This window comes from Rhinolophus sinicus, linkage group LG04 (genome assembly GCF_036562045.2).
Source record: "Rhinolophus sinicus isolate RSC01 linkage group LG04, ASM3656204v1, whole genome shotgun sequence".
NCBI classification, from domain to species: domain Eukaryota; kingdom Metazoa; phylum Chordata; class Mammalia; order Chiroptera; family Rhinolophidae; genus Rhinolophus; species Rhinolophus sinicus.
Genome location: NC_133754.1, coordinates 4690890 through 4718787, shown reverse-complemented (window position 1 = coordinate 4718787; position 27898 = coordinate 4690890). Strand labels below are relative to the sequence as shown.

Below are 27898 nucleotides of genomic sequence, written 5' to 3'. Positions count from 1 at the left end.
CGGATATTTTTCAATAATACTGTACTGTTTTCGATCTGTGGCTGGGAGTCTTCAGATTTGGAGGGCTGACTGTGTATGCATTGATCTACATCGTTATATGTAGGGGACTTGAGAATTCATGATTTGGGCATCTGAGGAGGGTCCTGAAACCAATCCCCCACAGACACCTAGGGACAACTTAGGTGACTCGGAAGTTACACATGGATTTTTGACTTCCGGAGGGAGAGGTTGGGCGCCCCTAAACCCCGCGATGTTCAAAGGCCAACTGTAGTGTCAAGGTGAAGATAACCGGCTTAGAATAACTCAACATTGGAATCAGATAGTCTTTTAAAAGTTCGATACAACTCGGCTGTGAAGTCATCTCTTCCCGAGCCTTTCTCAATGTTGGATTTCTAATCACCTTTATACAGGCTTTTCATTGGTCACTGATGAAGCAAGTCCTTACCACACTCTGCTACATATAAAATCAGATTTGCAAGCCGGCAGTAAAGAGTCACACGACCTGTTCTGCAAGCCCACTGAATTCCCAGATTTTTGTCCCTTTGGGGGTGATGATAAAAACATGCAAAGTAAAGGTTAATTATAAATTATATAACCTTTCTATAAATTCTTTTGGATTTCCAGAGATACAGTTATGTCAGCTATAAATAATGTGTTTTCCTTTGTTCTCTCTAGTTTTTATTATTCCATGTCTTTTTCCGATTTGTTAATCTGGCTGGAACCCCCAGTCTCCTCCCCGCTGAGAGCTTTGCCCCGCCTCCCGGTAACTTTTCCACCTATCGCGCTTCTACGAGCCTGATGAGCGTTGTCGTGGCCCAGCCTTCCGAGGGGCGCATGCGCGCTATCCTGTGCACATGCGCAGTACTCGCGCTGTCCGGCCGCGGTGGCTGCAGCCCAGCTAGGGTCTGACCCAGGCGACATGTCCTCGGGCAGCGGGGAGGTGGTCGCGGCGCCGGCGTCCGGGACGGCCAACGGCCTCAGCAATGGGGCAGGTGGGGCCTCGGCGCAGACCAACAACCCGCTGTCGCGGAAGCTGCATAAGATTCTGGAGACGCGGCTCGACAATGACAAGGTAAGCGGCGCTGAGCCGGGCCGGGGGCGGCGTCTGCCCGGCGCCCAGCGTCTCATCCCCGCCGCGGAGGGGACCCCGGGCCCGCGGGACCCGCTGCTCTGCCGGCGCGGGGCGGGTGCGACGGGGAGGCCAGGAGCGCCGGGGGAAGCCAAGAGGTTTCCTGGGTGTTACTCCTGTTTGAGAGGGTTCCTCGAAGACGCGATCCGGGCAAATGGTCGAGTCCCTCTGCCCGCAGGGGCGTTCGGGTCTGGGCTGGGGGACAGGGGACGGGAGCCGAGCCCCGGCAGGACGAGGAGCCGGGGCAGGACGAGGAGCCGGGGCAGGACGAGGGGCCGGGGCAGGACGAGGAGCTGCTGACGCGCCGGGAGAAGCGAGTCGGGTGCGGAGGAGCCGGAGGACTGCGCTGGCGTCACCGAGCGCGTCCATTGACAAGTGAAACAATTAAAATACGACGTTATTTTGTATAGTAATGTTTTTATTTCCTGTTTACATTACTTTTTATATTATGCTGTATATACTGGAACGCGGAAGAACCTGCGCATGGCTCAAATGAAATAGTATCTGCAGTTTGGGTTGCTGTTAGCGAAGCCCTGTCTGTAATCTGGGGGCTCGCGCTGTGCGTCTGCAGGATAAACTGCCCACGTCCTCCTGTCCCAGCTCCTGTCAGAGCTGGTTGTCTTGTCCGCAGCACTGAGTCGCCAGGTCAATTGATCCTGCCAATGTAGCTTAAAGAAAAAATACACATGTAGAAGGGAGAGCTTTGTAGATAAATTTGTAGGTAAATGAAAATAAGCTGACAGTAAGCATTTGTGTGTATAAAGTAACAATATAGTGAGTAAGAAAGACTGGCTCTGAGGCTACCATTTATTAAATGTAACCACCAACTTGGTGCATTGTGATTTGAGGAAGTCCCTTTACTTCTCCACGCTTCTGTTTCATCGTTCCTGAGTTGGGAACACTGCTAGTAATTTTCTCAGGTTGTTGTGAGGGTTCAGTGAGAGAGTCCAGGTGAAGTGCTCAGACAAGAACCAGGCACTTACCATTTCTCATTAAATGTTAATTTTATCATACAATTTATTAAGTGTTTAAAGTATCTAATATTGGCATTTATTGTCTCATTTACTACTGCTACTCTGATAAGTTAACATTATCTCCTTTTACCAATGAGAAAAAATAACGTATGGAGAGAGTGTAACTAAGTTACATCGTATAACTAGTAATTGGTGGAGTTGTAATTTGCACCCAGATCTGTGTGATTCTGTTTATTCAGCATTTACTGACTACCTCTTTGAGCCAGACCCTAGGATATTTCAAGACTGTAGTCAAAAGAAATAGTTTTATTTTGTGGTTGTTTTTGTACAATAAATATTTGTAGTTGTAAAGATATTTTTGCTCTCTCAAGTATTAGGTTGAAGTTAAATAGCTTTACTATTTTTGTCAATCTAGCCAATATTTCACAATAACATTGTAACTGAAACATGGAAGGGTAAGCCTGTTAGAATATATATTATGTCAGTTCAGGTGTAGGAATTTATATCTGTAGGATTCATGCTACTGTTGTATATATTGGGCTTGGTCCTCTGCCCTCTCTCCTCTATCCATATTTTCTCTGTAGGAGAACTCTTACTTTCATGGTTTTAAAAAGCAAAAGGCATTATGATTCTCAAATTGATAACCCCGTTCCTGACATCCCTGCTGAGCTCCAGATTTGTACAATTAATTGTCTGTACAGCACCTCCAATTGAATACCTGACTGACATCATTAGAAACTTAATATCGCTAGAACTTTTTCTCCAAACTGGCTCTCCCCCGACCGTTAGTAAAGAACATCACCGTTTCCCCGTGCAGTCAAGAAGCGGATAAGTAGTTTTCAATCCCTGTCATTTTTTTGACACATCCAATCCATTAGCAAGTCCTACAGGCTCTACCTTGAAAAAAAATGTTTTTGAAATAATCACGTCTTCATTCCATCTGCAGTGCTACCGTCTTGGCGTAAGCTACTCTCAGATCTTTCTTGCGTCACCTGCCTGCTTTCTTGCCCCCTTCTACCATTTGTTCTCCTCGCTAAGTTGGAATGAACTTTTAAACATACAAAACATATTACATTACCCGTTTGCTTAGAACCTCTAGTAGCTTCCCATGGCTTTAGTCACACATGCCTGTCTGCTGCTTTAGTGTCTTGTACTCATTTCCTTTGCCCAGGGAAGGCTTTACCCCGTGGTTGCCTCTTTCTTACCACTCGGGCCTAAGTTCAAAAGTCACGTCAGAGGTGACTCTCTAAGTTTCTTTAAATTCTGTTCCTATTTACTCAGTTCCTAGCCTGCAGGCTACTGGTGGTACTTATTTCTTCTATATATCTTCTATATATCTTTCCAGAGAAAGTACATAAAGAATTCCCACTGTTTTAAAATGAATATATCATAATTTATTTAACCAGTAGTCCCCTCCAGATGGACATCCAAGGTTATTTCCAATCTTCGCAATTCCAAACAATTCTGCAGTGAATTATCCTGTATATCTGTGTAGCTGTATATCTATATCGATCGATTGATCGATCGATACATAGATAGATATAGATATGCCACAGTACACAAGTAAGTATGTCCTTATTGTATTTTGGAAATAAGTTTACTCTTAAGTGATGTGAAGGTCTTTTAGTATTTTATGTGTTGTTTAGTGGGAACAAATTACTTGAAAATGATTTCGTTAAATTTTGGCTTGAGATTAGGAAAACATTTGAAAATCAGTCCCAATAATTTTTTTCTTTTATCAATTGTGTAGGAAATGTTGGAAGCTCTCAAGGCACTTTCAGCCTTTTTTGTTGAAAATAGTTTGCGGACTCGAAGAAATTTACGTGGAGATATTGAACGCAGAAGTTTAGCCATCAATGAGGAATTTGTAAGCATTTTCAAGGAAGTGAAGGAAGTACGTAAACGTTTTAATTAAGCATGTATTGAGAATTTACTGTATGCCTGCTCTGTGCTAAGTATTTATGTGAATTAAGTTGGCATGTTTGCTATTCTTGTACCATCTTCAAATAGAATTTTTTTTTTTGTCAAATAGAAAATTTAACTACTTATTCCAGAAGCATCAAGGTCTGTCTTTGGATTAATGTGATTTCTGAATCTGTGATTTCCACTAATGCTGGTTCTTAGAAAGTTGTAATATCTGTTCTAGGATATTCTCTTAAGAATTTTAGCATTTTTAACAACAACAAAAATAACATTTCTCGGAATGGTTTTCCAGTAGCGATAGGAGATAATTAGGACAGAGTTACTTTACTGCATCCTAAATTATGAAGTTTTCAGGTTACATACAATGACTACTTCAGTGCATAATGATTCATCATACTTGAGTGAGCAGTCTACTCATCATTGGGTAAAAATGAATTTTATGTTCTATTTATTATGCAATATATTAATTATGTTAATATCACATAGCAATATTATATTTATAGTTAATATTTAGGTATGAGTTGTACGAAAGAGTTATAGATGGTTTCAGTGAGTACTTAATCAAAAGAATTTTAGCAGTTTAGTAGGATTTCACTGAAGGCTAATAATCCAGAAGGTTAAAAGGAAAGTTCAGTGGTGTTCGGAAAGATAGGAAGATGTCGTAGTGATGAGCACAGTCAGACGGTTGTCTGGAAACACGCTTTCCCGCTGAAAGGGACAGTCCTGTCAGTAGCAGAAAGCCAAGCCGCCAAGACTATTGGGAAAGTATCAGAAAGACTGGAACTAACTTGAAGAGGCCTCTGCTGGCCAAAGACAGGATGATTTGAGCATCAATAAGAATAATTCAGTGGATGTTTAAGCCCATGAATTCATAATGATATTGAAAACCAAACAGAACCCTCATTAGTTACCTTTGGTAGATATAAGGAAACCAGCTTATTTTGAAAACTGTTAAATAAAAGGAGAGTCAAGCACTTATCCTGTGTTTATGTCAGCTACATGCTGTTGTTGAGGGGAGGCTTTTCTTTGTAGAGCTATTCTGTCGAATGAATGAAGAAGAAAGGGTAGAATTAGAAGAGAAGATTCGGCAGCCACTCTTGAATCTGTGGACCCGCTCAGGGCTTTTCAGCCTTGGCCTGATTGACATTTGGGGCCAGATGATTGTTGAGAACTGTTCTGCTCTGTAGGATGTTTAGCAGCATCCCTAGCCTCTACCCACTAGATGCCAGTAGCACCCTTTTCCCCCAGTTCTTCAACCAAAGATGTCTCCAGACAATGCCAGAGGCCCCCACCCATCTAGCCATTGGTCATCACTAGCTGCTGACCTCAGAAAGAGGCGCAACCATGTCTGGGACTCTGAATAAAGATGCACAACACCACCTATGAAGACTTCTTGTCAGAAAACTGAACCAGAGTATAATCAAGCTTCTAGAGCTATTGTAACTGCCGGTTTGTAGGAAATGGGGCAGGGAGAATGTTCACACCATGAAGATTCAGTCACAAAATCAGGAATGTTGGGAACTGTACAAGCAACAGAAATTTCTTCAACAAATAAATTGTAAGAAAAAGAACTAGGGAGGAGTGAGAATCTATAGAGTAAAAAAAGAAGTATCTTATTTGGTTCCTGACTTGAACAAATTATTAAAAAATTGAGACAATTGGGGGCATTTGAACACTGACTAGGTATTTGATATTGAGAAATTACTGTTAAATATTTAAATGTGTAAATGGCATTGTGGTTTAAGAGTCCTCTTAGAAGTACGTATTGATATATTTATGGATGAAATTATGTGATACTTCAAATTCAAAATGATTCCATTTGTGGAGGAGGGAGAAAAAGGGTAGAGAGAGATTAAACAAGTGATCATGAGGTGACAATTGGTGAAACCAGGTGACAGGTACATGGTCATTCATATTACCTCAACTTCTGGATATTTTTGAAAATTTGCCATAAGAGAAAGTTTTTTAAGAGTATCGTACTCCAGTTGTATTTTATGACCTGTGATTTCACTTAATTGGAGAAGAAAAGAAGACAGTTTACTCTAAGTTCATACAAAGACTACAAACAATGTCAAGGCCCTTGAAGTACAACTTAGCTAATCTCTGCATTTAAGTCGTACGTTTAGAGAGATAATTTCTATTATTTTACAAATCAAACCCATTCAGTGTATTATGGTAGCTAAAGTAAATATTAGGACTTATTCCTGACCTAGCTGGCTGATAATATCATAATGTTGTTCTTATTAGATTATACGATGAGATTTAAAGGAAAGGTGAGATGGGTTCGCCTAGGTATCTGCTGTTGCTGAAATTAATTGATGTTTTGAAATCATGCTTCTTTTACTATTTACCTCGAAGAGGTTTAGGACTTAGTTTAGTAAACTGAATTACATTCTGTGTATAGTAAAGTATAAGCGTAACATTTGAAAATAGCTGGTGCTATGATTTTTATAATTCAAAGTACTTAATAGAAAGTACGGAAAAAATTCTTAATTCTAGAACTAAGATTTATGCTCATATTCTCGTAAGTGATTTCCTAACTCTGCTTCATCCTCATGTTTTGTTTCTAGCCCTGCTTGGCTGCTTTCTTTTCTCTTGCCCCCTGATTGGCCCATCCTTTCCTAAAACTGTCCGGCTTCTATTTGAAGACCTGGGCATTGTGTTGAAAGGGGTTACAGTAAGACCCTGTCTACCACTGACGCTTTCCCTCCTAGCATATGTTTCTGTTAGGTGGCACTTGAATTGGGAAAAATGATAGGGCGGTATGAAGCCAATAGTGATTTTGTGACATCGGATTTTCATATTTAGAGATCGGTTCAGTCAAGCCGAGAGGATGGTTTAGTAAAGAGTGTAGAGCCTGCAAGACCTCTTAGAAGACTTTTTTTTTTTCTTTAATCCATGGAAGGATGACAGTTGACCTAACTAAAGTAAAAAGGAAATGGATAAGACACAGGAGTATACATTAGCGCTATAAATGATAGGACTTAGTGGCCACTTAAATCCATACGTATTTGCGGGGACTGGAGGAGGAAGTACACAGGGAGAGAATGTTACTGAGAAAATTACCAGATTTGTGGCACGAGCTAATATGTGGTGACTTTCCAGAAGATAGGAGGGGGCACTATTACCAGTGGGGTTTTCAAATTTGCTTATTTTTATTAATTAAAAGTACAAATAATTCATTATCGAAAAGTTAGATAATAAGGTCAGAAATAGAACAATTTATGATCTTGTTACCCAGAAATAACTACTGGCAGTATTTTATTATATGGCCTTCTGCACTTACACATATATTTACTTAAAAATGTGAAAGTGTTATCTATTGTTTTATGATACTTTTTAAACCTTATATAGACATCTTTCAATGCCAATAAATATACATATACACATACATGTATTTACACACACTGTCTATTAATGTATGCACAGATTTAACCTTATGTAGACATCTCTGCATGCCAATACACACACACACACACACACACACACAGTGTTAATATATGCACAGATTTCCATTGTGTGGTTGGAAATGTTTCCCATTTTCCATTTGTTTTAGGCAACTCTGTTGATCATCCTCTTCGTATATTGTTGTACACTTACCTGATTAACTCCTTAAGATAAATTCTTAGTATTCTTGAATAAAGAGGTTTTAATATTTTTAAAGCACTTGCCATCTTTTATTGTCACTCCCTCTATAAAGAACATACTAGTATTTTTTACATCTTTTCTAACACATCTTTTCTTACATCTTAATTCTTTTTAATCAATTTGAAGCTTACTTATGGGATCTTTTGTCATGTTTTGGCAAAAAAAAAAAAAATCATGGGTTGAAAATAAGGGTTTGGCTCAGAGAAAAGATATCTGTTTAACATGTATTTAATGGTGTTACTTTTCTCCTCTTCAGGAACTTGAAAGCATAAATGAAGACGTTCAAACAATGAGCAACTGTTGTCAAGACATGACGAGTCGCCTACAGGTAGTGTGTGATGGCTGGGTTTTAGCACAGCTCCTGGTACAAAGTAAGCTTTCAGAGACAGGCCTGCACAATGTCTGGTCATGTACTGTACTACCTCCTGTCTTGGAGGAAGTGTGAACATAAATACGCCTTTTTCCGTTTTTAGCTATAAATGCCTTTGTTGTTTCTTCGGGTGATGGTTTACTAATATTGTTAACTTCAGAAGCCTTTATATTTTGATCTAGCTGGTACAGAGTTAACGGTGTAAAATTTTAATAAACTCTCAATCCTGTAATATCCTGTAAGTCCAGCAGAAATGAATCCTTTAGTCGAAAGCCGTAGGAGTAAATTCAAACTAAAGCTATGCCCGATAAAGACCCAGCTTAATTATGATTCATGCTCAGCCTGAAAAAAAAAATCTCAGGCAAATATATGTAATTTTACTCAGGGTCTGTTTATTGAAGCATTCTACACCTCTAGTTTGGCGATAGAGTTAGCATTTAACCTAATTGCCTCAGTCGTATAATTCTGGAATGGTGAATAGAATAGGTTCTCCTAAGAGTCATGGTTATATGTCTACTACCTTCACATTTTTATTCCAAACTTTTACCTCTGAGATTCTCTTGGACCTATTGACAGCTACAGTGATTCTAGGAACACTCATTAATCTATGCATATTCCACAAATAATTGTAGGTACTTGTGTGATCTGTCTGCAAAACTAGTCAATTTCCTATTTCTGAAATTTTAGCTTTCCTAGTCTTGTCTAAATTTTTATATTCTTACTAATATGTCAATATTATTGGCGTGTTTATTTTTCTAATCTTTAGGTCTTTGTTAATTATATAATACTTAAATAATCATGTGAACTTTGCTAATTATTAGTGCCATTTCACATCTTTTGGCATGTTACTTTTGTTGCTTAGTAATTGATTTTGTTTGACCGTTTTTTTATTTAACTTTGTCTTTATTTCCCTTTCTCATTTTCTAGCTTCCATGCCATGATTTAATGCCTTTTCTCAAACTATACTTTATAAGGTTTTCTATATTATACTCTTGTATTTATTTTGTGATATTTTATATTTTGTGTTATGTTAGATTATGAAGTTTCTTCTGTTCTCAACGTAGCACCTCTTATTTTCTAATTCTTATCATTAATGATATTTTATTCGTTTTATCATAGCTATTTTTAAGTGTAAAAGGTAAAGTATTTTTATTCCATGCTATTTTTAAAACAGTTGATAAGTATTTAAATCACAATGTGTCATCTTCCGTTATGTCCTTTGTGTTTTCTTTGTACCTCCAATTTTCTTTTTTCCTATAATGGCACAAGCCTTTTTTCTTTCTTTCTCTTTTCATATCAACTTTATTGAGGAATAATTTATATATAATAATAAACTGAGTGCTCGCTTTGGCAGCACATATACTAAAATAATAAACTGCATCCATTTGAAGTATAAAAATTGATGTAGTTGATAGTTTTATACACCTATGAAGTAAACATCATTAATCAAGATATAGAGCATTTTCATCACTTGCAAAGGATTTCCTCATAGCTTTTTTTATTGAATATTTTAAATATACCACCTGTTGTTTACATTCATTATTTTTAATTAAATTTACGGGGTAACATTGGTTAATAATGTTATAAGTTTCAGGTGTATAGTTCTGCAATCCGTCATCTGTAGTGCATCGTGTGCTCACCACCAACAGTGAAATAAGTCAGATGGAAAAGGAAAAGAACCATGTGATTTCCCTCATCTGAGGGATACATTCATTTTTGATTCTTAGATTACTGGGAAGTAGATCCATGATTTTGAAAGTTTTCGTTCATCTGCTGGGCACTAATTTATACAGTGTTACTGGGTACAGTGTTACTGGAATCTTAATAGTACTCAATTATACTATCAGCTCTGCTATTATGTTTTCAATTCATTCATTCATAAGAAAAATATTTCTTGGCATCTCCCCCCTCTTTCATTATAGTATGTTATAAGGACTAATTTCATTAGTTAATATTTTCTAAAATGCTTTGGATTTAGGACATTTTAGAAATTATTATGAGATAAATTTAGAAATTTAATCAGGAACTTTTTGTATGCTATGGTTTATCCCTTTGGGTGTGGTTTTACTTTAATAAGTTGTATTTAGAGTCACATGTTTATTTAATGAGAAATACTCATCCATAACATTTAAGATAAATCTACTGGAAATTGTTTTAGGATGATAATCTTTACTAGTATTAGTAAACATTATTTTGGAATCATTACCACAGTTTATAAATGAAGAGTCTGGAAATATGCAAAGATTTTTACTGTATGACATTGTACTCAAGTATTGTATTTCAGTGATTAATAGATGGTGTTGTTTGTAAGACATACCCTCAACTTAATGATAACTGAGGCCAAAAAAAAGCTAGCAAGCATTTTATGATTGGTTTTGTCAAGTATTCTTTTTTTTCCCCACAAATGCTAAAATGTAAATACGTTTTAGAATTGAGAAAATACTATATTAAAAAAAAAAAAAACTGTAGAAGGCAAGATAAAGAGTAGAGGTGAATCTTTAAAGCAAAATGACATTAGGAGAGATAGGCATTGCAGGAGTTCCTGGATTTAAAGAATAATAATTTTAGAAGCGTACCATGGGGACCATCAGGTTTAGCTGCATTCCTTAACAGTTCGTGATCTGTTGAAGTCTCTAGCTTCAAATCTATTTTCTTAAAAATATCTGCTCTTTTCTAGGCACATAATTTGGTTGCAAGGAACATAGACTCAAAATAGCTTCACTAGAGATGGGTGGGGCTCTGTTATTGACAGGACGTGTTTGCAGCAATGAGACAGAACATTTCATTGACAATCTGAGAGTTTGTAGGAAGATTTGGCCTCTAAGAACCCAGAACTTGGGGGTGGGGGGGGTGCTTCTCCATCTAATGCAGCTCTACAAACATTGGCAGCGAAGCTTGGCTCTATTTTGTAGTGTGCCAGCCTGCAAATGACCCAGTATCTTCATGTGTTTTCTCCAGTATCCACTATTGAACAGACTGACCCTCCCCTTTATGTGTTTTTGTCTATAATTTCCACTTACCAGTGGCTTTGTTTGTACATAATTGGCTCACTTACTGTCCCTTCAAGGCACAGACTCTGCATCTCTATCTGCCTTCCAACCACTTGTTTCTCCTCTCATTGCTAATTGCCTGATGTTCAAGTCTTCAAGGGAGAATCTGATTGACTAAACTTGTCTTTTGTTGCAATCCAATTTATAAATATTTGCCTGGTTTTGGATAGAATACATTGTTTTTTCCCCAAGCTTTCACTGCTGACCCTTTCAGTTCTGGTTTGGGGGAGGGACGACTGCTGAGTATGACACTTGGCACTTGCTCGGGAACAGCCTTGTGTCCTTAGATGGGGCATGTCTAATCTTCACCAAAACCCCTTATGAGGGGTCGTTTGTATGTCCCAACTCTCAAGTTTTTATCTCTATTTTGGGCATTTCTGGCGAGCTGCACAGTGTTTCAGTGATTTATAATTCCGTTTAAAGGCCTCATGGTATCTCAACATGTGAATAACTGAAGTCGTATTCTTCATCCTGCCCTTGCTCTGGAGCCCTTCTGTTTCACAAAAAGCATCACGAACTGTTTACTTCCTTAGTCAGCATCCGCATCCCGTCTTCTTTCTTGTAAGCCTTAGCGTCCCGTGTGTATTGAGGACTGAGTGAGTTCCTCTTGGTAGAGGGAGGGTATGAGCCTCGGGACATCTATTTCAATTACTACTTGGGCGTAGTAATTTGAGTTCTGGAGTGTGATCTCATTTGCTGTAAGTCAGAACTCAGGAAGCAGTAGTTTTAGTTTTCTGATGTATAATAAAATTGAAATGTATTGATATTAGGTATGTTTATAATTATAGGCAGCAAAGGAACAGACTCAAGATTTAATAGTAAAAACCACTAAGCTTCAAGCTGAAAGGTAAGTTTGTTGTTGTTTTTTTAATAGTTACCTCCTCATTAATTTGGAGATTAAAATGGAAAGAAAATTATAGATAACGCCAAATCAAAGTTAAAACAAAATAATAAAAAGTGTGATTCAAAATTGATAAAATGTATAAGGTTCTAAACTATTATCCAAGAGTAAAATAAACATAATAGTTCAGGAGCATTAAACTTGATATTAGGGTTGAGGGATTATTCCTTTTTGGGGGTGACAATGTGTTATTGTTTGCTATGGAATTAAAAATGATTGCTTTCTAAAATGTAGGTGTTTTTAGATTTTAAGTTATATATTTTTTTTACAATCATTGTCTCATTTTTTAACTATGATTAATTTTCTCTGCTATAATCAAGAGTTAACTGCATAAATTTGTGTAGCTTACAAGTAGGTATGTTAAGGGGATATGTTAAGTTGCAGCTCTAATGAAGACAATTCTGCACCAAGCTTGACCTGTTAGAGCATCAGCTGTCACAGTGGCAGACCTCCTTCAGACCCGGCTGGGAAAGTATTTGTATCGTTTATACATCTGTCTGAATAAGAATATTTGTTGACGGAACAAATGTATGAAGGTGAGCACCATATGGATTCATGTATGGTAGTGTGTAGTACAGTCTCTTGTAATTTACTGTTGGTTTGATCGTCTCTTTTTCCTACTAAACTGAGCTCCTCAGGGACGACAATTTCTTACTCCCTTTGTGTCTCTAAGTGCCTAACGCATTGTAGATTCAGTGAACAATTTTTGAGTGCATGCATATGTATGCAGCTATTCCAATGTCAGGCGAGGAGCATAAAATAAAAACTGAAAAATCAGCGTTGTGTTGGCGCTTGTGACACACGAGATTCTGATCAGTGTCTACAGGAGGCAACGTTAGAGCCTCCTGCTTCTAGTCCTATGTTCTCAAAACCAAGCAAGGCCATGTTCACTGTTTAGTAAGCCTGTGAAAGCGTTTTGGCCTGGTACACTTTTGGGAATTGCAAATTTTGTGACAGTCTGTATCCCAAGAGGTGTAGCTATGCAGTGCCAAGTGGACATTTGTGTGACTGTATCTTGGAAAATTACATAGCAGAAATTATGACAGCAGATTCCTGGGAGCTGGCAGAGAGGTGTTTTTGTTTTGTCTTCCATTTTTAAATAGTATCTTTTTTATTTTTGTAAGAAATTTTGTTAAGCAGTTAGCTGTAGAAATAAAAATTCTACAGGCTTATTTGGATAACATAATATTCTTACTCCGACAGATGTATAAAAGATATGAATATTTCCCAACGGGGTTTGAAGGAGGTCGGTCATTGTGACAGCTGATGCTCTAAGAGGTCAAGTTCGGCGTAGAATTGTCTTCACAGAGCTGCAGATTAACATATCCCCTTAATACTTGGTTGACAGTCAGATATGTTTTACAGATGATCGGGAAAGGCTGTATCCACATGAACATACTTCCATATTTTTTAATACTATTAAAATCACTATTCGTTATATATTTTATTGTATCTTATAAAGGCCCACCAGCCAAATTTCTCTCTGCACTCAGAAAAATAGTCTGGTGAATGCTTATGTTTCTTTGTGAGATATAATATGTTAAAATGGAAAGAATGTAGGCTTTGAAGACAGAAGCCTGAATTCTAATCTGAATACTGGGTAAGAGCTCATTAGAATTTTAATTTTGTTGTTTAAGTTATTCCTTAACCTCCCACAGCCTCAGTTTCCACATCTGATCAAAGGGAATAATATCTACGCCACAGAGTGGCTGTGGTGGTGAAATGATTCACATAGGGGCTGCGCTCTGCCTGCCACACGTCACGGACCGTCACGCCTCCCTCCTCCTCCCCTTCCATTAGACAGAGGGAGCTGGGTGGCACATCGTGTTTTCAGAGGGGCTTTGGTGGCCCGGAAACTTTCCTCCGTCTTTTTATTTCTTGCTATTTTATTTTTTAGTAGTTTTAAATGTGTTATTTGTTGCAAACTATTATACTTTAATTGAAGTTTTGAATTTGGTAACACAAAAATATCATAACTTGATTTTATGCAAATATACATGTAAAAATATATTACAGAAGCATATGTATGAAGACGGGAGCATCAGACCTCTTTTCTTTCTTCTTCTCTCATTTACATGTATAAAATTTGAAGAAGAAAATTAAAATCAGATATAACTTCACCGCCCAGATGTAGCCAGTGTTAACATTTTGTTGTATTTCCTCCCAGAGTGAGTATGTGTGTAGAGTTAAATTTTATGTGCATGTTCCTAAGTTTTATTTAGAAAAACTATGTATTTTTAATGATGACATTATATTTTGTCTTGTGAACAAACCAATGTATATTTAAGCATACTTAAATTATTCAACATTTGTATTCTTTCCATTACTAAAATTAATGGTTTCATAAATGTTTTTAAGTCATTATGTTCATTTCAGATTATTTCCTTAGGATATAGCATACTGTCCTAGAATTGTAATTAATGAACCAAATGGTAGAAACTTAAAAAAGTATATTGTAATATATATTGTCCAAATTTCTCTCCCAAAAGGTAACTTATACTTCCATCGGTAATATATGAGAATGCCTGTTTTGTTAAACCCTTGTCAGCATTAGATATTCTCATTAAAAACTCAATTTCGTAGATAAAAAATCGTATCACACTTTTAATTTACATTTTATTGAATATTGGTGAATCAATGTTTTTTCAGTTTGTTTTACCATTTATATTTCTTCACTTTTTAAAATTATATCTTATGCCTATTTTTTTCTGTTAGCCTTTTTCATATTATTTTGAAATTATTTGGTGGAGTTAAGCCTAGAAGATAGAGTTAACATGTGACAGGTATATTTTCAGGGGGAAAAAGGCCCCATAAGATTCATAAACATGTTTTGGGATGGTTTGAAGGGATCAGTATGAAGATTAGTCTGTTCATTTTAAATATTCAGGCAATATATGAATACATGTGCTGAAAATTCATGTGTGTGTGTATAATCTTTTTTTAAATAAATTGGGATTGCTGTAACATTTTTCTAGATCTTGCTTTTGGTACCTATAAAATACCACATAGATCATTTTGTTAGTACATATAGATATATCTAATAATTTTTGTCTGCTGCAGTTATTCCACAGTATATATTTGCCATGTTTATTTATATATTATACAACATATGATATATAGTGATTACATGAATGCATCTCAGATACTCTGGAAGTTATTTTATAGTAACTAACCATTTGTATGTTTTATGTTAACATTTATTTCGTATAATTTTTATTTAGATATTAACAGCCTTCCAAAAGCTACCATACTTCACTTGCGATGTAAGATGAGGGCAAGGTCTACATTATTTGTCTTCTTGGTCACACTGGACCCTGGCTTGGGGCCTTTGCACACTGTAGGTTCCTGCTAATGTCACTCGATTGCACAGATACTCCCAAACCAAATCGTTCCACCATCTGACAGTACCTTTCTGCCAGAATGGTTGTGAAATTTTACCTGGGAAGAATATATATGGTAAAACCAAAGAGTAATATGATTTTTAAGCTACATTAGGGTTTCTTTTGTCACTACTTTAACCGTTGTCATCTTGAGAAACCAAACCCTTGCTTGCATCAGCTGTGTGGCCATTGTTAAATATGTTTTTGCACTAAATCTTGCAGATTTAGAGCCTGTGGTTCAAAGTTTTTATTTCATGAGTCAATTTTAGGTTCAGTCAACCATATTAATTGGAATGAATTTTAATAATTACGGGTTGTAATCAAGATGGGTAATACTAGATTTGATGAAAACAAAAGTATAAACTAAAGAGAGTCATTTTCTTTTGTGCCTAATACCCTAACAATTCAAAAGAATCTAGAAAGGTTTTAGTTGAAATGGTTAATTTGTATAGTCTCAGGAATTTTATGAAGTTTTATAATGACTTTAAATCCTGTATGATTACGATCAGAGCTTTATCCAAGAGTATAAAATAAAACCTGTTAAGGTAGATTTTCATAATTAGTGATAAGATGATTAAGGCCATATGCCATTTCTGTTATTTGAGATGAGCTGAACGTGATGGCCACATGGAGGACTTTTCCTTTCTAACTTTGTATTCAGCAAGAGCATTGAACTTGGTGGATTTAAAACTTCATGACCCTAGAGTACAAACACAGAGATAGCATGCTGTATCGTGCTGTCTGTACAAATAGTGTTAATGCTTATCTTTGTTCACTCTCCTGTGAGTATTACTAGATTGTAGAATATTACTGCCCTGTGAATACTGCCGGTGAAACACTTATAACTTTATTTATATGTCTTCCAATGTAAGATCTGGAGGCTGGGAGCGTTGAGGTGCTGCTCGGGTGGTTTGTGTTCCGAACTTGCCTTTAGATGGTGACCCTGCTCAGTCCTTGAGGTCCTCGCAGGCTGTACTCCAGACTAGAGCGTGCCCTTTCCTAATCTTCAAATAGTCTGAATAGGTTGCATTCAGATAACGGAATTTAAAAGACTTTTTTTTTTATTACCATAGTATGCAGAAAAGGCAGAGAATGCAAAAGTGCAGAAGTAACTTGACAGATTTATGAGGAATTAGTAAATGCGTTCTTGACTTCTATCTCTAACCTAAAATAATAATAAAAAATAGACCTGAATTTTGCTTGTTAATGTACTTCATGTGAGAACTTCAGAGGCTTAGGATTTTTATAGTGACTGAGAAGAAAATAGTTGAAAATGGGCATATTTCTCTTGTGTAAGTTAACTTTATTATTATTACAAGGTGAACTAGACAAGTATCTGTAAGTGGCTGGGAACTTGTAATTGTAGTGACCGTTTGTGAACTTCTTTCTGCTGTTTCACGATTAACTCCTTTGACTGCAAGTAACTGAGGTAGAACCATACCAGCTGATTGTGTCACCTACATGCCTGATGAACTTCCAGTCTTGGAGGCAGAGACTCGAAGATGTTGAAAATCTTGCACATCTTTATTTTAAAAAGTTATTATGTGAGAGGTATAATTTGTTTTAAAACTGTGTAAATCCATAGCATTCTTGATTTTCATGGCTTGTTTTTATTGTTACAGTCAGAGATTAGAAATAAGAGCACAAGTGGCTGATGCTTTCTTATCGAAGTTCCAGCTGACTTCTGATGAAATGAGTCTTCTCCGGGGTACAAGAGAAGGACCCATTACTGAGGTGTCTTGCTTTTGTTGTGATCATTTAAAGCGTAGCAGTTATAGATAATATAAATAAAAGTTTTTAAGGCTTTATTTTTCCATCTAAAAAAAGTTTGAGTTGAAATTATCTTTACATTTGGAAATTAAGATGCAAATTTTAAGTTATCTTAATTTGTTTTATTTTTTCAAAGTAATGCTTTTTTTTTTTAAAGAATAAGACTGGGTCTTATATTAATTTTTGCTCCAAAAGACGCATTAGAACTGATGGTCCAGCTAGGTCTTATTTTCGGGGAAACACAGTATATAAAACGTCTCAAAATGCTAAACAACAGGGAAAGGTTTTATTTCTTGTTTTTCCTGGAAAGACATCCAGTTTTTCCAGAGAGGAATCTTTCATTCTCCTTACTGGGAGGAGTTCTAATCCTACACCTGGTGTCATCATCCTGGGGTCTGAGGGCAGGAGGGGGTCGTGAAGTGGGGGTGGGGGTCTCACTGAGTGCCTCTTGATAGATGTCACTGTTGTCTTACTGTCTAGGCTGGAATGGAGCCAGTCACCTGCGTGTAGGGAGTTAAGCGGGTGACAGAACTGGTAGGGACATAGCACGTTTTTCTTCATGTAGTAATCGTTAGGTTTGCGTTCCTCTCTCACTAAACCATGCGCTTCCTAAGTGCAGGGGTTTTTGTCTTTATAAGTTTTCTATCTCTGGCAGCTAGCACACTATTTGGCATATATTTTAAAATGTGGAAAATATGTTACACTTTATATAAAAATTCAGAGACAGTTGAGATCAGTGGAGGAAGGATTAAAGTAGGTGAAATAATTTGTGTTTCCTTGTAGTGATATTTCAATTTAGAGTAATGTAGTTTTACCTGAAAACATGGACATTTTAAAGTTGCCTTTTTAATTTTAAAGGATTTTTTCAAGGCATTGGGGAGAGTAAAGCAGATTCATAACGACGTCAAAGTTCTCTTGCGCACAAACCAACAAACAGCAGGGTAAGTAACCTTTTCAATTCATAATTACGTCACCTTTTATATTTCCAAAATTTCAAAAACATTCTAGGTTATTTTTGAAACTGTCTGACATTTTGTGAAATAGGAGTTTACTCTTTATGTATCTTTGGCTAAGGAGGGAATTAGATCCTGATGTGTTTAGACTAAAACAGCAATTGGGTCACTAAGTGACAGTATTAAATTTGACAGCTGTTTAATTATAAAAATTGAAAAATCATTCCATAAGTAATGGTAAAAAGCAAAAATGATGTAACCAAATCATTCTGTAATTAAACGAAATAATTAGGTGCTTAGATGTAGCTGTTGGCTAAAAGTTCAAATTATAAGAAATCTGTAAATTTGTTTTTAGTTTAGAAATTATGGAACAGATGGCCTTGCTTCAAGAAACAGCTTATGAAAGACTTTATCGATGGGCTCAGAGTAAGTGATTTCTTTCGTGTGGTCTGAATTCTTGAATATCAGTGCTAGAACTAGTTTTTATTTCACTTGATCTGAATTTGATATTCTATTTTGATTTTAACAGATTTTTTAAAAAAGGAAACTTGACATTTGAACATATTGCTTTTGTGTTTGTGTCATGAACATCTACCATCAGTCAAGGATGGGAATAAAAAAAATAAAGTCAGTATTTCTAGATTATTCTATCTAGTCTAGATTAGATTACTTTAAAGTTGATTAGACATCTCTTGTTACTTACATAACCATATTATAAATAGTGAATTAATTTTCTATTACTGCTGTAACAAATCGCCACAAACGTAACAGCTTAGCATAACACGAATTTGTTAATATTATCCTGTAGTGCTGTAGGTCAGAACTCAGACGGTATTCTCACCACAGCAAAATGAATGTGGCCGGGCTGTGCTCATTTCTGGACCCTGAGGAGTAATGTTTCCTCACTCGTTAGTTCGGAGGTCTGAGTGTCCTTGCTGGCTGTCAATGAGGGCTTTCCCCATTTCTACAGGCTGCTTGCGTTCCTTGGCTTGTGGCCTCTTCCTCCACCTTTAAAGCCTGCAGAGGAGGATGGAGTCAGTCTCTCACTTTGAATCTCTGTTGCCTCTCCTTCTGTCCTGTGTGATTACCGTGGGCCCACTTAGGGGACCTGGGAAAAGCGCCCTGTCTCAGGGTCTGTCACCTGAATTCCCTCTGCAGAGTGTCCTTGCTGTGTCAGGTAACCTATACACAGGCTCCAGGGATTAGGGAACCTTTGGAGGGCCATTATTTTGCCACCAGAAATGGTTTCTTTGTTTTAGTTTCATTTCAAAATGTTTCAGTAGGTTCACAAAACTGCCGATTAAAACCAAGGAAGACAGTTAAGACAGCAGGAATGGAACAGGGCCACAGATGTTTTCCTAAGTGCTCCCAACTGGCTATTGGAAGGAGTGGGGATTACATTCCGTTAACCAGTAACACCGGTACTATATACTGTGAAAACCTGTTTATCTGGTTCAAGGGATTTACCCTTGATGTCCAATACATGTTTCTCTTCCTGTCGCTCTTGTTTGCTGTTCACTCCTTTTGGGAGCCCTGTCTGGCTTTCTGTCTTTATGTCCAAGTCCCAGCTCAGTCTCCAAAGCCGAAAGTATGTTCTGCATCTTCCTGGAACTCTCCACACGACATTCAGTCACAGTGACTTTCCCCTGTGTCTGCACACTAACTGGTGGCAATATTTATTTGGCATTCAGTAATTCACTACTCTGTTATACTTTTTGTATATGTCTATGTTCTCCAGTTAGATTTCTTTCTTCTCAAAGTAAGGACATTGCCTCAGATCTCTGTGTGCTTCCATGACATCTAACATGGTGGTTCCCAGCTGTGGGCTGACGCTCAGGGACCTGACGACGTCTCCAGTTTCATACACACACATGCTTTTCTCAGCGCAGCTGAGACGGTGCTAGTCTGAGGTCCTCTTACACCAAGAGCTTGGAAATCTCTGAACAAGCCCGGAGTTCTTTGAACATAGTGAACACTAAATAAGTATTTTATGGATGGAAGAGTGAAAAAAAAAATTTGGTGTAGAGATTTTTAAAAGTTTGAAATCTATACTTTTAAAATTATCTTATTACTATATGTAAGTTATCCATATAAATATTTTAAGTAAGCTGCTTAGCAGTGGCTCCCCAGGGAAGGGACTTGTAATATGCTTTAGTCTTCCTCCCCTCTCACCTTGAGCACTCACTACTATGTGTATAGCAGTTAGTGAATATCTGCCCATCGACTGTTTTTTTTAAGAAATGTAGTGTTTTTGGTTTTTTTTTTAATAATAATAAAATGCAGGTTTGGGGTGTACCAGACAGCATATCTGGTCATTTAAAGTCATATAAATACTTAAGCTTAAATTTTTAGTTTAGTTGACTGCATAAACTAGCTTTTGATTGGCATATTCTCTAGGTTTTTCCAAGCGTATTTTCATCGATGTTTGCTATAGAATTTAGATTGTGGGTCTACGGTGGACATAATAAAGACCTAATTTTAATTTCACAAGGGTCATGATTTCATTATTTTTCAGGTGAATGCAGAGCGTTGACGCAAGAATCGTGTGACATATCTCCAGTGTTAACCCAAGCACTGGAAGCCCTGCAGGACAGACCTGTCTTATACAAGTTGGTGACTTATTCCTAATTAAAAAAAACACAAAAAACCCTACTTTTTCTTTGATAATTTATATTAACTTTAATTATTATCAAATTCATATGCAGTGGTTTGATGTTTATAATAACTTATGGTGATATTTTCATCTCATGTGTATCAGTGCTACCGTGTTTCCCCGAAAATAAGACCTACCCCGAAAATAAGCCCCAGTTAAGATCGTCAGCCAGACGAATGCAATTAGTACATAATGACGATATTCCTGAAGATGACATGACTGTGTTTGAATAAATGTAGATTGTTGTACATGAGAAAAGCCCCAATGGAGCAAAAATTAATATAAGACCCGGTCTTATTTTCGGGGAAACATGGTAGCATCTCTTACTTGCATATTATATGCTACAATGCAATATGGACGGGAAACCAGGGTCTCCCTGTGTCTAGACTGCCGCTTACATTTACTTGGAGGGGAGGGGCTTCTCCCCAATCTGTCCTCTCGCTAACTACCTTGGAATTGTAAGGAAAACTCCTATTGCAACCCTACCCTGGAGAGAAGGTCAACTAGAGGACTGAGAAATATAATTACCCAGAGATAAAAAAAGGAAAAATTTAAATGAGGATTCTATGAATAGGATTCAAGAAAAGAGAGGATCCAGGGCTTTGATCTTGTAAGTTACACAGCCAAGATTTGTGTGATAATGTTTTGGACAAGAACCTACGCATTATTAACTTGTTTTATGTATTTTTTGTTATTTTGTATTTTAATTTTATTATTTTATTTTTCATACAAAATAGAAGGAAATACTTGTTCTATTTTTAATGCCTGGAATAGTATGAAAACAGGGAGCTCAGGAAAAGCATCGGGCACTGAGTCGTGCTCTGAACCGTGCCTTTGGATGCTAGGAATATTCTTAGGGAATTCCCCCATTACTCTGCTTTCTGATTGGAACATTACTTAGTGAAGTAGGGTTCTAGCACACACGTGCTGGGACAGTGTAAAAATAACATTCCAGTGCCACTTACCAAGCACCTACTATGTGTTAAGCAGAGTCCTGAGAACTAGAGACACAACGTCGATAAAACAACTTGTCCTCAAGTTGTTCTATTTTATGGACCCAGATACAAACACATCCATTTTAGTAAGCATATGAACTGCTGTTCTCGAGGCCGTGGCATCGGTGCTGTGTGGCTCCAGTATCCTGTGGGAGGGGAGCAGGATGAGCATCGGCACAGTTTCCTCTGGGAAGTGGATTAAGTTAGTTCTGAAGGTTGTGTAGGCGTTTTCCAGGAACAGAGAGAGGAGAGAATATTCCAGGCTGAGGGACCAGCAGTGGCAAAGATGTGGATTGAGAAAGAACATGCACCTTTGAGCGGTTGATTGCAAATGCTTGCAATGGCCACCAGATGGCACTCTGTGGACTTCAGTAATGTGTACGTTGTCTCGAATGTATAGGTGCCATGCACAAGAGAAACGTCAGTCACTGAAGCCTTTAGGGAAAGTTGCCGAACTCAGTTTTTGTTAGATGGCATATAATTGGCATGCTACTGCATTAACTTTTGATAAATCAAGTGTAGAAATTGCTTGAAAAAGAAATTATAAGTGGAAATCAAAAATTGATGTTGTCTTTACTTTGGTAAACCTTCAGAATATAATTATACAAGAATGTAGTAATACATACAATACTCGTTTTTTTTTCATTCTTCGTGTATTTGTTGCATTTCTTCTTTTTTAAAACAAAATTCTGCATTTTTATAAAACTTGATAAAAGTTTTATACAGTCACCGGAAGTATACAGTTATCAACAATGCACACCCTTCGCTTGGCATCTCCAGCACCTGTAGCTGTCTGTGCCTGGTCTGTTTGGGCGCCTCCATTTTCTGCAGGGGGATCCCATCCTTGCCGGCACCAGCTTCCCCCTCCCTCTGGTGCCTTCTCTCCTTGCTTTGCAGGCCTCTCAGGCTTGGCTCTGGTTTGGCAGGAGCAGTTACCACATGACTGGGTGATCGTCTCTGTGGTTCGTTCTTCACCCTGTCTTTGTCTCCACCAGTGTCTTACCTTAGAAATCGCATGAATAGTTTGATACAACCATTGGGAAGGAAAACAACTATTTGTCACATGACTTGTTCTTCCAGGTATACCTTAGATGAATTTGGAACAGCCAGAAGAAGCACGGTTGTCCGTGGATTTATTGATGCGCTTACAAGAGGGGGCCCAGGAGGTACGCCTAGACCCATCGAAATGCACTCCCATGACCCTCTGAGGTATAGTAGTCGGGCGGTATTGGACTATGGGGTGTTTTCCTGAGAGAAATCTTGACTAACGTTTCATTTCCCATTAGATATGTAGGAGATATGTTGGCCTGGCTGCATCAAGCTACTGCTTCTGAAAAGGAACACCTGGAAGCTCTCCTCAAGCACGTAACCACACAAGGTGGGTCCTGCGGCTGTTACTGCTGAAACCTAAGGGCTTCTCTGTCTCACTGTCTTCTTCACGCCTCCATGGTACAATGCCCATGCGAATTCATCTTTCTCTTGTTTCCCCCTTGGCTGCTAATAAACGTTCTTCCCCATCACTTTCATCCTGTCCCACAACTGTGCACTTTGATAGTGGAGGCTGATGACCTTCATCTCAAGCCTGGCCTCGGCTTCACTTCTGAGGCATTTCTGGGGTGCCTCAGCAGACCGTATCTCAGGTCTCCCTTGCCACAGCACTTTAAAGGCAGAAGGTGGGGTTGTCTTCATTTCATCTGAGAGTAAACAGGCCAAGCGACTTGCTTACGGACATTAAACGACTCATTCATTTAGGTAATTGTTCAAAAAACTTGACAACAGCCGCATGAGAAGGGAAAAAGGAAACTCCCCACCCCCTTTTTTCATTCTCATGTGGCTGTTGTAAAGTTTTTTGAACAATTACCTATGTACTAAATGTACTTAAAATTTTGGTCTTGCTTTCAAGGAAGAAAAATGACTGTTTATGAGTCGCTGATATCTTTTATTCACAGAATTTTAAATCTCCTTTGTTGTGACTACCTTAAAATGAGCGTTGTAGAAGGGGTTAATAGGTAGTTAAGATGTTCTGGTTTGGTGGGAAGTGAAGTGAATTATTGTGACTGGTATCACTTCTCTTGCACAGCATGACCCCACATCATTCTGGGTTAGCACATGGTCTGCAGGAATGGCCTGTGTACAAATTGGTGGCAAGACTAGCCCTCATTTTTAACTCTTTCCTATTGAAATTACACCAACATATCTGTTAGACTGGCACAAAGTCTGCACTTTCTTCAAGTTTTCTGTTATTCTGATCATCCAGTTTAAGAGAATGTATTTCTTAAAAGATGTTTCAGAAAGTTTATATGAGAGGCAGCATTAAGAGGCAGGAAGAAAATAGATTGGAGTTAGACGAAATAGGTTATTCTGTGGGAGTGGCTTAATTCTCCTAAGCCTCGGTTTCACCATCTATAAAAATGAAGGTGATTATAAATGAAGTCCCCAGTACAGAGCTTGACAAATAGTCGGTATTTAGTAAATGTCCATTTTTCGTGAGATTGCAAGGTGTGGTAATGAATTAACAGGGCTCTAGACTCAGATATTAACATCATTAGTAATGCCCTAGAAGGTACTGAACTTAATAAAATATTATTAAGGTTATTTTAAATGTTTGTTATTAGAGCCCTTAATCACATGTGTTATTATTGTTGTTAGTCTTGTGAACGTCTGTGAAGTGAAGTGTAATATGGACAAAGTTTTTCAGTTATGTTGTAATTAATTGCAGGTGTTGAAGAAAATATTCAAGAAGTTGTTGGGCATATCACTGAGGGTGTGTGCAGGCCTCTAAAGGTAAAATAGTTTGTATTTGTATATTTATATGGTATCTGGTTAAATTCTGCCTTATGCTTAAGAGTTTAAACACACAGATAACAGCTTGAATTAAAGCTGTCATTTTTATCAAATTAACACATTAGTGTTCCTACAAGATAATAAGATACATTTTAAAATAATCATTATCAATTTTCTCTCTAAGAAAGACAATTTGAAATATTCCCGTTTGCATATGTTGATTTATTTTTTTTACCTATTATTTTTCCCACAGTAATTTGTTAAATCAGTTGAGAAAGTCTATTAAATTGAAATAACTAGTCTATGAATCCTTAACAGATTTACTCAGAACATATTACATTTACTTTATTGCTTCAAGTATAGTAAATTTTTGTTGTAACATTAAATGATAGCTCCAGGGAGAGAATAATATGTATGTGTTGTCAATGCTATTTATAGTACAGGGAACAGAATTTGAAGTCAAACTAGTGTGAGAATTCCCACTTAGCCGCTTAATTGTGTTCATGTGTTCAAATTGCCTAACTCTTCTGCACGTTAATTTACTCACGTTAAACCTATATATAAAACTATCACTACCAAGGGCTGTCGGGATTAGATGAGAAAACTACAGTAGTACCTTGGTTTTCGAACATCTCCATCTCCGTTGATGAACATTTTGGTTTCTGAACACCGTAAAGCCGGAAGTAAATTCTTCGGTTTTCGAACATGACTCAGAAGTTGAACATGTCACGCAGCTTCTGCTGAGTGCAAGATCCTGAGGCCTAACTGTTTTTGAACATTTCAGAACTTGTGGATTACATTCGAAAACCGAGGTACCACTGTATAGCTGAAGCACATAGTTCCTGGTGTCTGCTGGGCTTGCAACACGTGCAGTTTTTCTTTATTGATATTCCCAGAATGCTTTGCAATTGTTAGTTTATTTTTCCTTATTGACTGACTTCACTATACGATATAGAAATTGAAATCCACACGTTTTGTGATTTATTATTACCAAGAACCAAATTTTAAAACTAATTTTGTTTGTTTGTTCCTAAGATTTTCTTTAGTATTTTGTTCCACGCAAGAAAGTCTCACACCTTGTGATAGTTTTAGTTATTACTATTGTAAATATTATTACCACTTGCGTATTTATTACTATAACTTAATCAGCTTAGAGCTCAGTTACATATTCAGTAAATAAATAGCCAAGTATTTTGAAATTATTTTACTTATTTCTCCCAAATGAAAAATTTACTTGACATAGTTTGGTTTTCAGACATTTATACTCATATAAATATTCCTTGTTTTGTACTCTAGCAGTTACTGGAAAGATAAAAGAAGAAAAGGGAGAATACAAATAAGTTTCCTTTTTATATTTTTCATACATTTTGGTGATTACATATATTTAAATGAAACTCCTAGTCATTTTGGTGAATAAATTTTATCTGTGAAGCGAAGTGTAATATGGACAAAGTGTAATATGGCCTTACTTTTCTTTCTCCCCTCTCTTTATTTATGGTATTATGTTCCTTGTTATAGCTTTTCTTTTTAAGTAAATTGTATAAAATATAATTCGAGGATTGTAGGATTGGAATGGGCCTTAGATTTTCCTGTCCTGGTTGGAGTAACAAATATGTTAAAAATGTTTAAAATGACATCCGTTGACTATATAAAGAAATTACATGCTACAGTCTGCCTTTGTTTTACAATGTACTTAGACATTCTCATTTCATTTTCTTTAAGTTTATATGCCCAAAAAGGTGTGGGCCATTATTGTGACTCCTTGGGAAATTTTAATGTTAAATATCAAAAGGTGAAGAAGAAACCTCTTCTAAGTAAGCAAGCAAAGATCTTTTTATTGTAAAATGAACAAAAAGCTCTTTAGTTTCTGAAGCGACAGAAACCTGAAATCTTTCCATATGATAGTAACATTTATTGCATATTCCAGAGTATATTTAACAGGTAGTAGATACACATCAGGTTAGCGTGGCAGTGATGTCTTATCTCATCAAACAGCTCCTGCCTTCCTATAAGTACTCATACATGATGTTAAGTCATTTTAAGAATTTTCTTTCTATATTACCTCATTTGGCTAACTAATATTCTCACGATACAGTTGTTAGCTGAAGAAAAAAGCTTTCCTATTTTCTTTTGCAATTAAAATTTGCAGTGTTTTTCTTAGTGATCCATTTGCTTTTACATTCCATTAATGTAAATTTTTTTATTTCTAATTGATAAGCAGCTACACTTTTCATAATGGCATAAGATAATGGATGTTTTGGCTAAATTTCTGTTCCTGTCTTTTTACTCTATGATTTAATTTTTTTAGAGCAGAGGAGATTTTGATTTTTTAGAAGCATAAACAAAAGGTTGTAATGGTAGTGGGAGATATCCTTGCAAAACTACATTTGTTTAACTCTACTCCATGTTTAACCTTTTCTTTGGGTTAATAAAGTGAAATTTCACAAGTAGTGGATTACATATTTGTAAATGTCTGTATTAAGATATGATCTCTAAAGTCATTTCTAGTTTTAAAAATCATTGCTCTAAATTTAAAATTACATAGGAATAAAATTACATATTTTGCAGAGGGGTCATCAACATCAAGCCTATGACTTTACAGGTATCTTTACTCCAAGGTTGTAGCTAATAACATCAGAATTAATATAATGAATCTTTGTTTTTCATGTCCATAGATCAAACGATCCTTCTTTTTAGGTGAATGTTCTAGATTGGTGAGATATTACCAGCCAGTATATGAATTTTCTCTCTTCTAATAACAACTTGAGTGTGTTATGTGCTCCTGAGCTCCCTAAACCATGGTGGCTTCTATGAAAATAGGTATAAATACAAAGCTAGGTGGCCTGGGAAGTACGCAGAGCTGAATGCCGCATTGCGCTGTACAGTCAGTACCTGGGGCTGCGGGGGTGTCCTTGGGGACAGTGTCACTCCTGAGCAGCCTTCTGTGGTGGCAGGCCAAGGAGCATTGTCATTATCCCTTGCAGTCCTCCCTTCTCCCCTCATCCCTGTGGCCACAAACACAATTTCTCCCTCTTTCTCTTGCTCTTGATCTGACCCTCTCTGGCATGGGGTGGAGAGCCACTGTTGTCTTTTATCTGTTCCCGAGATTGTTGTCAGATTGTCTGCTGCCCATTTTGCTGCTTTTAATTTCTGCTTTTATCATCTACACCACTTGGAGCAGTCACGATGTATTAAGTGCTCATGAGGTGCCAGGACTGTCCAGGCTCTTTATGTCTCAGCCGTTCTCCCGTCACTACTTCTGAGCTCCGCTAGTGACTTTTCTGCACTGCCATCAGCTGTGTGTGTGATTCCCACTTAGTATTACAGCTGCTGCCAGCACTTCCTTAGTTTCTCTTACCCCTTTTACG

The 27898-nt window shown here is 37.3% G+C and overlaps 1 protein-coding gene across 3 annotated transcripts in view; it reads left to right on the top strand.

The window, feature by feature from the left end:
• The first annotated feature begins 851 nt into the window (after positions 1-851).
• The window catches only part of COG6 (component of oligomeric golgi complex 6), a 74401-nt gene continuing 47354 nt past the window's right edge, over positions 852-27898 (top strand). For 2 of the 3 annotated variants that reach the window (XM_074329299.1, XM_019756975.2), the window contains exons 1-11: positions 853-1072; positions 3854-3997; positions 7931-8002; positions 11883-11941; positions 16998-17109; positions 18004-18086; positions 18454-18524; positions 20614-20707; positions 22827-22955; positions 23033-23124; positions 24466-24530. In XM_074329299.1, the coding sequence (XP_074185400.1) occupies positions 920-1072; positions 3854-3997; positions 7931-8002; positions 11883-11941; positions 16998-17109; positions 18004-18086; positions 18454-18524; positions 20614-20707; positions 22827-22955; positions 23033-23124; positions 24466-24530 (1074 nt within the window). In that variant the 5' untranslated portion in view covers positions 853-919. Of the gene's footprint in view, positions 1073-3853; positions 3998-7930; positions 8003-11882; positions 11942-16997; positions 17110-18003; positions 18087-18453; positions 18525-20613; positions 20708-22826; positions 22956-23032; positions 23125-24465; positions 24531-27898 lie in introns of all 3 variants that reach the window. The other variant, XM_074329298.1, reaches the window with a different exon arrangement.